A 15671-nucleotide genomic window follows, 5' to 3' on the forward strand; every position below is an offset into this window, starting at 1 on the left:
GAATCTCGGGCAAGTAACATACCGATGACAAAGGGAACAACGTATGTTGTTGTTTGGTTTGACCGATAAAGTGTTGGGGAACATAGTAATTTCAAAAAAATTCCTACGCACACGCAAGATCATGGTGATGCATAGCAACGAGAGGGGAGAGTGTTGTCCACGTACCCTCGTAGACCGACAGTGGAAGCGTTATCACAACGCGGTTGATGTAGTCGTACGTCTTCACGATCCGACCGATCAAGTACCGAACGTACGGCACCTCCAAGTTCTACACACGTTCAGCTCGATGACGTCCCTCGAACTCCGATCCAACCGAGTGTTGAGGGAGAGTTTCGTCAGCACGACGGCGTGGTGACGATGATGATGTTCCACCGACGCAGGGCTTCGCCTAAGCTCCGCAACGGTATTATCGAGGTGTAATATGGTGGAGGGGGGCACCGCACACGGCTAAAATATCATATATCAAGTTGTGTCTCTGGGGTGCCCCCTGCCTCCGTATATAAAGGAGCAAGGGGAAGAGGGCCGGCCAAGGGGAGGTGGCGCGCCCAAGGGGGGAGTCCTACTCCCACCGGGAGTAGGACTCCTCCTTTCCTTGTGGGAGTAGGAGAAGGGAAGGGGGAAGGAGAAAGAAGGAAGGGGGCGCCCCCCCCTCCCTAGTCCAATTCGGATTAGCCCATGGGGAGGGGTGCGGCCACCCTTTGGGGTCTTCCTCTCCTTTCCCGTATGGCCCATTAAGGCCCAATACGAATTCCCGTAACTTTCCGGTACTCCGAAAAATACCCGAATCACTCGGAACCTTTCCGAAGTCCGAATATAGTCGTCCAATATATCGATTTTTACGTCTCGGCCATTTCGAGACTCCTCGTCATGTCCCCGATATCATCCGGGACTCCGAACTCCTTCGGTACATCAAAACTCAATAAAACTGTCATCGTAACGTTAAGCGTGCGGACCCTTCTGGTTCGAGAACTATGTAGACATGACCGAGACACCTCTCCGGTCAATAACCAATAGCGGGACCTGGATGCCCATATTGGCTCCCACATATTCTACGAAGATCTTTATCGGTCAGACCGCATAACAACATACGTTGTTCCCTTTGTCATCGGTATGTTACTTGCCCGAGATTCGATCGTCGGTATCTCGATACCTAGTTCAATCTCGTTACCAGCAAGTCTCTTTACTCGTTTCGTAATACATCATCCCGCAACTAACTCATTAGTCACAATGCTTGCAAGGCTTATAGTGATGTGCATTACCGAGTGGGCCCAGAGATACCTCTCCGACAATCGGAGTGACAAATCCTAATCTCGAAATACGCCAACCCAACAAGTACCTTTGGAGACACCTGTAGAGCACCTTTATAATCACCCATTTACGTTGTGACGTTTGGTAGCACACAAAGTGTTCCTCGGGTAAACGGGAGTTGCATAATCTCATAGTCATAGGAACATGTATAAGTCATGAAGAAAGCAATAGCAACATACTAAACGATCGGGTGCTAAGCTAACGGAATGGGTCAAGTCAATCACGTCATTCTCTTAATGAGGTGATCCCGTTAATCAAATGACAACTCATGTCTATGGCTAAAAAACATAACCATCTTTGATTAACGAGCTAGTCAAGTAGAGGCATACTAGTGACACTCTGTTTGTCTATGTATTCACACATGTATTATGTTTCCGGTTAATACAATTCTAGCATGAATAATAAACATTTATCATGATATAAGGAAATAAATAATAACTTTATTATTGCCTCTAGGGAATATTTCCTTCAGTCTCCCACTTGCACTAGAGTCAATAATCTAGTTCACATCATCATGTGATTTAACACCAATATTCACATCTGTATGTGATCAACACCCATAGTTCACATCGTCATGTGACCAACACCCAAAGGGTTTACTAGAGTCAATAATCTAGTTCACATCGCTATGTGATTAACACCCAAAGAGTACTAAGGTGTGATCATGTTTTGATTGTGAGATAATTTTAGTCAACGGGTCTGTCACATTCAGATCCGTAAGTATTTTGCAAATTTCTATGTCTGCAATGCTCTGCACGGAGCTACTCTAGCTAATTGCTCCCACTTTCAATATGTATCTAGACCGAGACTTAGAGTCATCTAGATTAGTGTCAAAACTTGCATCGACGTAATCCTTTACGACGAACCTTTTGTCACTTCCATAATCGAGAAACATGTCCTTATTCCACTAAGGATAATTTTGACCGTTGTCCAGTGATCTACTCCTAGATCACTATTGTACTCCCTTGCCAAAATCAGTGTAGGGTATACAATAGATCTGGTACACAGCATGGCATACTTTATAGAACCTATGGCCAAGGCATAGGGAATGACTTTCATTCTCTTTCTATCTTCTGCCGTGGTCGGGCTTTGAGTCTTACTCAATTTCACACCTTGTAACATAGGCAAGAACTCTTTCTTTGACTGTTCTATTTTGAACTACTTCAAAATCTTGTTAAGGTATGTACTCATTGAAAAAACTTATCAAGCATCTTGATCTATCTCTATAGATCTTGATGCTCAATATGTAAGCAGCTTCACCGAGGTCTTTCTTTGAAAAAATCCTTTCAAACACTCCTTTATGCTTTGCAGAATAATTCTACATTATTACCGATCAACCATATGTCATTCACATATACTTATCAGAAATGTTGTAGTGCTCCCACTCACTTTCTTGTAAATACAGGCTTCACCGCAACTCTGTATAACACTATATCCTTTGATCAACTTATCAAAGTGTATATTCCAACTCCGAGATGCTTGCACCAGTCCATAGATGGATCGCTGGAGCTTGCATATTTTGTTAGCACCTTTAGGATTGACAAAACCTTCTGGTTGCATCATATACAACTCTTCTTTAATAAATCCATTAAGGAATGCAGTTTTGTTTATCCATTTGCCAGATTTCATAAAATGCGGCAATTGCTAACATGATTCGGACAGACTTAAGCATAGATACGAGTGAGAAACTCTCATCGTAGTCAACATCTTGAACTTGTCGAAAACCTTTTTGCGACAATTGTAGCTTTGTAGACAGTAACACTACTATCACTGTCTGTCTTCCTCTTGAAGATCCATTTAATCTCAATGGCTCGCCGATCATTGGGAAAGTCAATCAAAGTCCATACTTTGTTCTCATATATGGATCTTATCTCAGATTTCATGGCCTCAAGCCATTTCGCGGAATCTGGGCTCACCATCGCTTCTTCATAGTTCGTAGGTTCGTCATGGTCTAGTAACATAACCTCCAGAACAGGATTACCGTACCACTCTGGTGCGGATCTTGCTCTGGTTGACCTACAAGGTTCAGTAATAACTTGATCTGAAGTTCCATGATCATCATCATTAACTTCCTCACTAATTGGTGTAGGAGTCACAGGAACAGATTTCTGTGATGAACTACTTTCCAATAAGGGAGCAGGTATAGTTACCTCATCAAGTTCTACATTCCTCCCACTCACTTCTTTCGAGAGAAACTCCTTCTCTAGAAAGAATCCATACTAAGCAACGAATGTCTTGCCTTCGGAACTATGATAGAAGGTGTACCCAACTGTCTCCTTTGGGTATCCTATGAAGACACATTTCTCCGATTTGGGTTTGAGCTTATCAGGATGAAACTTTTCACATAAGCATCGCAACCCCAAACTTCAAGAAACGACAACTTTGGTTTCTTGCCAAACCACAGTTCATAAGGAGTCGTCTCAACGGATTTTGATGGTGCCCTATTTAACGTGAATGTAGTTGTCTCTAATGCATAACCCCAAAACGATAGTGGTAAATTGGTAAGAGACATCATAGATTGCACTATATCCAATAAAGTACGGTTATGACGTTCGGACACACCATTATGCTGTGGTGTTCGAGGTGGCATAAATTTGCGAAACTATTCCACATTGTTTTAATTGAAGACCAAACTCGTAACTCAAATATTTGTCTCTGCGATCAGATCGTAGAAACTTTATTTTCTTGTCACGATGATTTTCCACTTCACTCTGAATTTTTTTGAACTTTTCAAATGTTTCAGACTTATGTTTCATCAAGTAGATATACCTATATCTGCTCAAATCATCTGTGAAGGTCAGAAAATAAAGATACCTGCTACGAGCCTCAATATTCATCGGACCACATACATCAGTATGTATGATTTCCAACAAATCTGTTGCTTGCTCCATTGTTCCGGAGAACGGCGTTTTAGTCATCTTGCCCAAGAGGCATGGTTCGCAAGGATCAAGTGATTCCAAAATCCCATCAGCATGGAGTTTCTTCATGCGCTTTACACCAATATGACCTAAACGGCAGTGCCACAAATAAGTTGCACTATCATTATTAACTTTGCATCTTTTGGCTTCAATATTATGATTATGTGTATCACTACGATCAAGATCCAACAAACCAATTTTGTTGGTGTGTATGACCATAGAAGGTTTTTATTCATGTAAACAGAACAACAATTGTTCTCTAACTTAAATGAATAACCGTATTGCAATAAACATGATCAAATCATATTCATGCTCAACGCAAACACCAAATAACACTTATTTAGTTTCAACACTAATCCCGAAAGTATAGGGAGTGTGCGATGATGATCATATCAATCTTGGAACTACTTCCAACACACATCGTCACCTCTCCTTTTACTAGTCTCTGTTTATTCTGCAACTCCCGTTTCGAGTTACTACTCTTAGCAACTGAACCAGTATCAAATACCGAGGGGTTGCTATAAACACTAGTAAAGTACAAATCAATAACATGTATATCCAATATACCTTTGTTCACTTTGCCATCCTTCTTATCCACCAAATAGTTGGGGTAGTTCCGCTTCCAGTGACCAGTCCCTTTGCAGTAGAAGCACTTAGTCTCAGGCTTAGGACCAGACATAGGCTTCTTCACTTGAGCAGCAACTTGCTTGCCATTCTTCTTGAAGTTCCCCTTCTATCCCTTTGCCCTTTTCTTGAAACTAGTGGTCTTGTTAACCATCAACACTTGATGCTCTTTCTTGATTTCTACCTTTGTCGATTTCAGCATCGCGAAGAGCTCGGGAGTTACTTTCGTCATCCCTTGCATACTATAGTTCATCACGAAGTTCTACTAACTTTGGTGATGGTGACTAGAGAATTCTGTCAATCACTATCTGGAAGATTAACTCCCACTTGATTCAAGCGATTGTAGTACCCAGACAATCTGAGCACATGCTCACTAGTTGAGCGATTCTCCTCCATCTTTTAGCTATAGAACTTGTTGGAGACTTCATATCTCTCAAGTCGGGTATTTGCTTGAAATATTAACTTCAACTCCTGGAACATCTCATATGGTCCATGACGTTCAAAACATCTTTGAAGTCCCGATTCTAAGCCGTTAAGCATGGTGCACTAAACTATCAAGTAGTCATCATATTGAGCTAGCCAAACGTTCATAACGTCTGCATCTGCTCCTGCAATAGGTTTGTCACCTAGTGGTGCATTAAGGACATAATTCTTCTGTGCAGCAATGAGGATAATCCTCAGATCACGGATCCAATCCGCATCTTTGCTACTAACATCTTTCAACATAATTTCTCTCTAGGAACATAACAAAAATAAACACAGGGAAGCAACAACGCGAGCTATTGATCTACAACATAATTTGCAAAATACTATCAGGACTAAGTTCATGATAAATTGAAGTTCAATTAATCATATTACTTAAGAACTCCCACTTAGATAGATATCCCTCTAATCATCTAAGTGATTACGTGATCCAAATCAACTAAACCATGTCCGATCATCACGTGAGATGGAGTAGTTTCAATGGTGAACATCACTATGTTGATCATATCTACTATATGATTCACGCTCGACCTTTCGGTCTCCGTGTTCCGAGGCCATATCTGCATATGCTAGGCTCGTCAAGTTTAACCTGAGTATTCCGCGTGTGCAACTGTTTTGCACCCGTTGTATTTGAACGTAGAGCCTATCACACCCGATCATCACGTGGTGTCTCAGCACGAAGAACTTTCGCAACGGTGCATACTCAGGGAGAACACTTTTATCTTGAAATTTTAGTGAGAGATCATCTTATAATGCTACCGTCAATAAAATCAAGATAAGATGCAATCAATATAAGTGATATGATATGGCCATCATCATCTTGTGCTTGTGATCTCCATCTCTGAAGCACCGTGTTTGTGATCTCCATCTCCGAAGCACCGTCATGATCACCATCGTCACCGGCGCGATACCTTGATCTCCATCGTAGTATCGTTGTCGTCTCACCAACTAATTGCTTTTACGACTATCGCTACCGCTTAGTGATAAAGTAAAACTATTACATGGTGATTGCATCTCATACAATAAAGCGACAACCATATGGCTCCTGCCAGTTGCCGATAACTCGGTTACAAAACATGATCATCTCATACAACAAATTATATCACATCATGTCTTGACCATATCACATCACAACATGCCCTTCAAAAACAAGTTAGACGTCCTCTACTTTGTTGTTGCAAGTTTTACGTGGCTGCTACGGGCTTAGCAAGAACCGTTCTTACCTACGCATCAAAACCACAACGATAGTTTGTCAAGTTGGTGCTGTTTTAACCTTCGCAAGGACCGGGCGTAGCCACACTCGGTTCAACTAAAGTGAGAGAGACAGACACCCGCCAGTCACCTTTAAGCAACGAGTGCTCCGAACGGTGAAACCAGTCTCGCGTAAGCGTACGCGTAATGTCGGTCAGGGCCGCTTCATCTCACAATACCGCTGAACCAAAGTATGACATGCTGGTAAGCAGTATGACTTATATCGCCCACAACTCACTTGTGTTCTACTCGTGCATAGCATCAACGCATAAAACCTGGCTCGGATGCCACTGTTGGGGAACGTAGTAATTTCAAAAAAAATCCTACGCACACGCAAGATCATGGTGATGCATAGCAACGAGAGGGGAGAGTGTTGTCCACGTACCCTCGTAGACCGACAACGGAAGCGTTATCACAACGCGGTTGATGTAGTCGTACGTATTCACGATCCGACCGATCAAGTACCGAACGTACGGCACCTCCAAGTTCTACACACGTTCAGCTCGATGACGTCCCTCGAACTCCGATCCAACCGAGTGTTGAGGGAGAGTTTCGTCAGCACGACGGCGTGGTGACGATGATGATGTTCCACCGACGCAGGGCTTCGCCTAAGCTCCGCAACGGTATTATCGAGGTGTAATATGGTGGAGGGGGGCACCGCACACGGCTAAAATATCATATATCAAGTTGTGTCTCTGGGGTGCCCCCTGCCTCCGTATATAAAGGAGCAAGGGGAAGAGGGCCGGCCAAGGGGAGGTGGCGCGCCCAAGGGGGGAGTCCTACTCCCACCGGGAGTAGGACTCCTCCTTTCCTTGTGGGAGTAGGAGAAGGGAAGGGGGAAGGAGAAAGAAGGAAGGGGGCGCCCCCCCTCCCTAGTCCAATTCGGATTAGCCCATGGGGAGGGGTGCGGCCACCCTTTGGGGTCTTCCTCTCCTTTCCCGTATGGCCCATTAAGGCCCAATACGAATTCCCGTAACTTTTCGGTACTCCGAAAAATACCCGAATCACTCGGAACCTTTCCGAAGTCCGAATATAGTCGTCCAATATATCGATCTTTACGTCTCGGCCATTTCGAGACTCCTCGTCATGTCCCCGATCTCATCCGGGACTCCGAACTCCTTCGGTACATCAAAACTCAATAAAACTGTCATCGTAACGTTAAGCGTGCGGACCCTTCTGGTTCGAGAACTATGTAGACATGACCGAGACACCTCTCCGGTCAATAACCAATAGCGGGACCTGGATGCCCATATTGGCTCCCACATATTCTACGAAGATCTTTATCGGTCAGACCGCATAACAACATACGTTGTTCCCTTTGTCATCGGTATATTACTTGCCCGAGATTCGATCGTCGGTATCTCGATACCTAGTTCAATCTCGTTACCGGAAAGTCTCTTTACTCGTTTCGTAATACATCATCCCGCAACTAACTCATTAGTCATAATGCTTGCAAGGCTTATAGTGATGTGCATTACCGAGTGGGCCCAGAGATACCTCTCCGACAATCGGAGTGACAAATCCTAATCTCGAAATACGCCAACCCAACAAGTACCTTTGGAGACACCCGTAGAGCACCTTTATAATCACTCATTTACGTTGTGACGTTTGGTAGCACACAAAGTGTTCCTCCGGTAAACGGGAGTTGCATAATCTCATAGTCATAGGAACATGTATAAGTCATGAAGAAAGCAATAGCAACATACTAAACGATCGGGTGCTAAGCTAACGGAATGGGTCAAGTCAATCACGTCATTCTCTTAATGAGGTGATCCCGTTAATCAAATGACAACTCATGTCTATGGCTAGAAAACATAACCATCTTTGATTAACGAGCTAGTCAAGTAGAGGCATACTAGTGACACTCTGTTTGTCTATGTATTCACACATGTATTATGTTTCCGGTTAATACAATTCTAGCATGAATAATAAACATTTATCATGATATAAGGAAATATATAATACTTCATTATTGCCTCTAGGGCATATTTCCTTCATAAAGATCTTCATAGAATATGTAGGAGCCAATATGAGCATCCAGGTTCCGCTATTGGTTATTGATCGGAGATGTGTCTCGATCATGTCTACATAGTTCTCGAACCCGGGGTCCGCACGCTTAACGTTCGACGACGATTTGTATTATGAGTTATGTGATTTTGATGACCGAAGTTTGTTCGGAGTCCCGGATGAGATCACGGACATGACGAGGAGTCTCGAAATGGTCGAGACATAAAGATTGATATATTGGAAGGTTATGTTCGGACACCGGAAAGGTTTCGGATTGGTCCAGACATTTTTCAGAGTACCGGGAGGTTACTGGAACCCCCCGGGGGATTAATGGGCCTTCATGGGCCTTAGTGGAAGAGAGGAGGCAACGGCCAGGTGGAGGCGCCCACCCTAGCCCAAACCTAATTGGACTAGGGGAGGAGGCGCAACCCCCCGCCCCCCTTCCTCTTTCTCCTGCACCTCTTTCCTTCTCTCCCCCTCTTGGAAAAGGAAGGGGGCTCCAACTTGGATTGGGAATCCTAGTTGGACTCCCCCTATAGGCGCGCCCTCCTAGGCCGCTGGCCTCCTCCCTCCCTTCTTTATATACAGGGGCAGGGGGCACCCCAAAGAACAATAGTTATTCTCTTAGCCGTGTGCGCTGCCCCCCTCCACAGTTTAACACCTCGGTCATATCGCCGTAGTGCTTAGGCGAAGCCCTGAGCCGGTAACATCATCATCATCGTCGCCACGCCGTCGTGCTGACGGAACTCTCCCTCGTCCTCAACTGGATCAAGAGCTCGAGGGACGTCATCGTGCCGAACGAGTGCTGAACACGGATGTGCCGTACGTTCGGTACTTGGATCGGTTGGATCGTGAAGACGTTCGACTACATCAACTGCACTACTAAACGCTTTCGCTTTCGGTCTACGAGGGTATGTGGACACACTCTCCCGTCTCGTTGTTACGCATCTCCTAGATAGATCTTGCATGATCGTAGGAAAATTTTGAATTACTATGTTCCCCAACACAATTCTGTTAAGATGTGCACCAGCTATACCTGGCCATCTATCTGGCTGGGTCGGGCTTCGGGCCTAGCCTACCAAAGCCCAATGCAGAAAACCTAGGCCTCAGCCCGGCCCGGACCAGCCGCCAGGCCTAAAAATCAGGCCCAAGCCCGGCCCATCACTCAAAAAGCCCGTCGGGCCTCGAGCCACGGGTCGGGCCTCTTCCATAAACTGTGAATACGACGGTCCTGAGACCGGCCCGGCCCGGCCGTCGGGCTCAAAATCTAGGCTCGGCCCATGGGCAACCTCGAGCCAGGCCAGGTTGGGCTTTTTCGGGCTGTGTCGGGTCGGGCCGTCTGGGCTGGGCTGCCCATGGCCAGGCATAGCACTAGTCGTTGCACCTCAAAGATCACTATGTTAATCTATATCTATACTATTATAAGCATATCTAAAAGGGCAAATCCAACTAATCTTGACCATCAAACCAGGTCAACTCAATGACCCACCCCGATGAGTGCTCAACATGTCTAGCGTGCAAGTAATATCATATAAAATATCAATAGTAACACTAATCACATAATAAATGTGCAAATAATATCCTACATAATATTTACGTGCAATTAATATACTGCTTACTATCAATTATCCTACCTAATGTAATTTACTGCAATTTATATACTGTCTAATATCAATGTGCATTGCACCTACACATCTATTAGTTTGAAGAAACACGGTAAAAACGGTTGTAGCGTGAAAACCGACAACATGATGTGGGACGAGACAAGCAGAAGTGGGCTTGCAAACACAACAATTTGTATGTGGTTTGTACGAGAACGCTAGTATTGTATTCTTTGCTAGGAGCGAAGAACAGAAATTCCATGATAATAATACTTAGAATATCATGGCAAATATTATTTCGTACAAGAACCAATAAATGGTTGAATGGTTAGGAGGGCGATTGTACTCCTAGCCCAACAGGGATCAAACCACATTTTCCCTCTATAGTGAGGCGTATGTGCTGACTTCGTCAATCTCAATACCCGTGTTTGTATTTGTACTGTGTTTTCAAAAAAAGAATTCCCTACATAGAGCAAGGAATAGCGGGGGACGGGCATAACAACTACCGTAACACTTACTTGTTTTAAAAATCATCAGAATTTTTAAACTAACAAATAAAAAACATGTACTTGTTTTCAAAATTATGTATACATTTACTTTACTTTAATCTGTCAAAAGAAAACAAAAAACAGGGTCAATCCCAGAACGGGACCATGTGTGCGACTAGGCTGTCCCTCGCAATGGGCCGAGCCGCACTGCCGCGCGCAAAATTCGTGGAGGCAACACGCCAAAAAAATGGAGGGGGCAGAGGAGGGGCGAGCGCCGCCGGCCACACCAACATCTCGTCGACCACGGGAGGGGCGGCGCGGCTACACCAAGATCTCGGCGACCACGAGAGGGGCGGCGCGCTCCACTGCCTTCTAGCCACACGGGCGGTCCGGGAACTCCAGATTTTCCACGGGAGTGGAGCGCGAGCGCGGCGGCGACTCCTCCGGCGACCACGGCCGTGACCCTTTTTTCCTTTCAATGCCGATTTAACTCCTGATTGGGCTCCCCTTCCCCAACCCTAGTTCCCTCCTGGCTCCCCTGTAGGGGCGTTCGTCATGGTGGTTCTGCTCCGACTCGGGTTCTAGGTAGTCTGCCCTTGCCTATATGCAAACCGAGTCCGGCTGGGAGTCAGCCCGAGGCTCCCACTTCTCATAAATAAGAGGGATTCGAAGACCTCTCATTTCATCGCCAGGTTAGATCTGGATTCCCATTGTCATCTCCTTGCCCTTCCGTTTGTCTATAAATTTCAACTCCTGTACCGGCAACCTCGTAACGAGAACATATAATAGAACACCTGCACCCAGGGCCTTCCTATCTAGTCATCCATTCTACGCATCGCGATTCGTGCAAACACATTTTTATTTTTTGTTTCTCTCAGATAAAACATGTTTTGAAGTTTAAACCTTTGCAGCGTGGCAAAGCTTTCTATCTAGAATCTAGGATAAATCTTTCACGCTGAAAAATTTCTAGGTATATTTATGTAATAGGTATTTTTATGTAATTTCTAGGTATATTTATGTTTGACAAAAAATTCTGAAAGATTTATCCTAGATTCTAGATAGAAAGCTTTGCCACGCTGCAAAGGTTTGAAGTTAAGACATGTTCTATGTGAGAGAAACAAAAAAGAGAAAATTTCATATATAAAGTTAATTGTGTTGCACAGATCTTAAAGCAATATTTGACAGCCAGGATAACAGGGCCCGGATGCAGATGTTTTAAAAATTCACGTCCCGTAACGAAAACATATAATAGAAACCCAAACCCTAAACCCTAAACACCCCAACCTCGTAACCATCATCAGAATCCAAAAATCAATCTTCAGATCAGTTAGAGCCGGAAGATCGATTGGAGAAAACATGTCTAAGCGTCAGCACTCGCTCCTCGACGTCGACCGCGCCGGGAAAAGGCTGCATCGTGTGCCAAAGAAGCACCTCTACCCGGTGTTGGATGATTGGCACAAGGGCTTCAGCATCCACAAGATCGACGTCGACGCCTTGCAGGACACCACCACCGACCTGCACCATGGGTTCTCTGACCCTGCTGCTCTCCGGTTAGCCGCACCGGTACGTCGTCTTCACATGGACTTCACCGCCATGGGCAGCGACATCTTCATCACCACCAACCCATGCTGTCCACACACTCCCACCCTCGTGTTCGACACCGAGACGGCTGGGCTCACCATGGGTCCCCGCCCACCGGTTCAACTCATCGACATGACCACCTTCACCGTGGCCGGCGGCGGCATGATGTACGCGTTGACACATCGCCATGTCCACGAGCAGCACTCTTTCGAGGCCATGTCGTGGGCACCAATGGACAAGGACGATCCGTGGCCGAGCCCAACCATGAGGTGGTCCTGGAAAAGCGTGCCTTCGCCGCCACCATTCGCCATGGATGACATAATCACCTCTTACGCACTGCACCCGGACGGGCACACCATATTCATGTCCACGCACGACATACGCTATCATCATCTTCCAAAGGGCACCTTCTCCTTCGACACCAGGATTTCCGAGTGGAGGTTGCATGGGGATTGGGCTCTACCGTTCCAAGGGCAAGCCTACTACGACAACGGGCTAGACGCATGGGTCGGGCTTCACAAGGACGGGTACATCTGCTCCTGTGAAGTTGCCTCCCGCAGCAGCACAAATGCCGTGGAGCCGGAGTGGAAGGTGACCAAGGAGAAGCTGTTCCACAAGGACCCGAAGAGGCGGCTGGCATTTGCGAGGCCCAGTCTCGCGTACATGGGCGACGGCAGCTTTTGCCTTGTGGAGTCTGTGTTACGCGAGGGAGTGGAGTTTAAGTGCGCCTTTGGTGACCGTGATGGCTGTGTGCTCCACATGAGCACGTTTGGTCTTAAGTATGATCGTAGGGGAGAACTGCAAACCACGCGCCACCACACTAACTCCTTGGTAGTGTCTAAGCATCTTCAGACTTTTTCTCCTGTAGTGTTCTGGATGTAAAGCTATTTGACATGTTTTATGCAAACCATGTTCGAGTAATGTAAGCTATGTATTATATGTGGGCAGTATATGTTGGAATATTAGGCAAGTTCATGATTAATTCCAGTAAATAATTCATGACTAGAATAGATACTAGCATGCAATAATCTAGCAAACTAGAAGAACGGCAAGACATGCATAACAGCAGCAAACACGTAACAATAGTTGTAGAAACAGACATGAGCAGAGGATGTTGGACGTACTGATCGTTAGCTATTATGGGTGCGACAGTGTTGATGACGATGTTGGCGACGATCTGCTGCTGACGACGATGAATACGACGATGAGTAGCACCGCCCGACTTGGACGGAAGACGACCCGTGATGACGAATTTGAGCAGTCGCGCACAGCGCTTCCCAAAAACCTAATTCGTCCTCTCCCGGTGCAGGATCGCAAAGACGAACGGTTCCGGAGACCTGCTCTCCCACGCGCCGATGCACGCCGGCGTTTGGGATGGAGTAGACTACGATGGCGGCGCAAGTTGTGAGATGAGGCAAAACCCTAGGTGTTTTTCGGTGTGTCTCTGGCCGCAGCCGGTAGCTGTATATATATTAGGACCAGAGGCGGTATTGTGTCGCGACCACAATCCCAAACCGACTCGGTTTCTAATTCGTATACTTACCGGACAAGAAATCAAAAACTTGTCTGCCAAGACATAAAAATAAAACGGCAAAAGGAAGCTGCGCTCCTGCAAGGAGACGGACCGGATTTCGGCGGACCATTCACGCGCATGTCGCATGTACGCGCCGCCTCGCCTCGCCTCGCCACGCCACGCCACGCCACGCCACGCCACGCCACGCCACGCCACGGCCCGGCGAGGCGAGCGAGCGCGCGCGTGTGGTTTTCCCTTTCTCTTCTCACACACCACTTAGAGTGGTGGAGAGAACCCACTATATAAAGAGGTCCAACTCTTCTTCAACTTCCAAGGTGGGACTAAACTTAGCACCACCATTTGCCATTTTACACATGGGCTTTGAGATTTCAGAAATTGCTATGGGCCTAGCCCATTAATTCTAACAATCCCCCACCAGATCTCAAATACCCATTTAGAGATTTGCCTTCTCTCATCACTTGTTTAATATACCAGTGTTTCAGCAGAGACTGTTAAGTTGAACTTCTGCCTAGAACTTTAAGCTACATCCATTCACAACTTGACAATGGACTATGCCTTGAATTGCTAGTTTTGTGTGAACAGTTTTCACTCAAAGTCTTAATCAGTACCTGACCGCCAGTAGGCTACCCCGCGGTTTGGAGCTTATACGTCATACTCCCTGGTCTCTTCGTGAGCTTACTAGAGATCACCCAAATCTCATAGACTGCGACGTTTACAGTCAGAACTCATATAGGTGTGTTCTTTCAAGACTGCTCTGTAGGACAGCATCTTTGCTAATTATAGCCAATAGAACCACATTAAGGCATGTTGCCAACCTGCCTTACAGATCTGAGCCTTACAGCTCTGAGAGTTTTGCATCTTCATTTGGAGATGATCATAAGTTATTACTCTCCTCAGTTAACCAATAGCTTGTTCTTCCCAGATCCTAATTCACGGGATCTCCGATCACAAAGGTTGGGTTACTACTATGGTGTAACATCTATGGGTCTCATACCCATCTCCCTCGATGCAATATCTATCACATTTCGTGATAGTCCCTTTGTAAAGGGATCTGCCAGGTTTTTGTCTGTTTGTATATACGTAACAGTTATTACTCCGGAGTTTCTCAACTTCCTGACAGACTTCAAACGTCTTTTCATGTGTCTTGATGACTTTGCATTATCTTTAGAATTGTTCACTTTAGCGATAACTGTTTGGTTATCACAATTCATAAGAATAGCCGGTACAGGTTTTTCAACAACCGGCAAGTCCATCAAGAGCTCACGCAGCCATTCTGCCTCAACAGTAGCTGTGTCCAAAGCAGTTAATTCTGCTTCCATAGTTGACCTCGTCAATATGGTTTGCTTGCAAGACCTCCATGACACTGCGCCACCACCATGAGTAAATACATACCCACTTGTTGCGTAAAGTACATCAACATCGGAGATCCAATTTGAATCACTATATCCTTCTAGCACAGCAGGATGCCCTGAATAAGTAATTCCGTAACTCATAGTACCTCTCAAATAGCACAAGACCCTTTCTAGTGCATGCCAATGATCATCACCCGGGTTGGACATGAACCTACTCAGTTTGCTCACAGCAAAAGAGATATCTGGTCTTGTAGCGCTAGCTAAGTACATGAGTGAACCGACAATTTGAGAGTATCTTAATTGATCTCTCGTTTCTTTCTTGTTCTTTCTGAGTGTCACGCTGGGATCATAAGGTGTTGGAGAAGGCTTGCTATCCATAAAACCGAATCGGTTCAAGACCTTCTCAACATAGTGAGATTGCGTTAATGTAATCCCACTCTCATCCTTAATAAGTTTGATGTTTAGAATTACATCGGCTTCTCCCAGATCTTTCATGTCAAAACTTTTTGATAGAAAAGACTTGA

The 15671-nt window shown here is 45.5% G+C and overlaps 1 protein-coding gene across 1 annotated transcript; it reads left to right on the forward strand.

Moving 5' to 3' along the window:
• Positions 1-11844: 11844 nt before the first annotated feature.
• Positions 11845-13143, forward strand: LOC123074701 (uncharacterized). Its single transcript, XM_044497475.1, has one exon. The coding sequence runs from the start codon at positions 12037-12039 to the stop codon at positions 13141-13143; it is 1107 nt and encodes a 368-aa protein (XP_044353410.1). The 5' UTR covers positions 11845-12036.
• Positions 13144-15671: the final 2528 nt, after the last annotated feature.

This window comes from Triticum aestivum, chromosome 3D, assembly GCF_018294505.1.
Source record: "Triticum aestivum cultivar Chinese Spring chromosome 3D, IWGSC CS RefSeq v2.1, whole genome shotgun sequence".
Lineage (NCBI taxonomy): Eukaryota > Viridiplantae > Streptophyta > Magnoliopsida > Poales > Poaceae > Triticum > Triticum aestivum.

What these genes read in the sequence shown, in the direction of transcription:
- LOC123074701 (XM_044497475.1), top strand. Translation starts at nt 12,037, where the DNA reads ATGTCTAAGCGTCAGCACTCGCTCCTCGACGTCGACCGCGCCGGGAAA.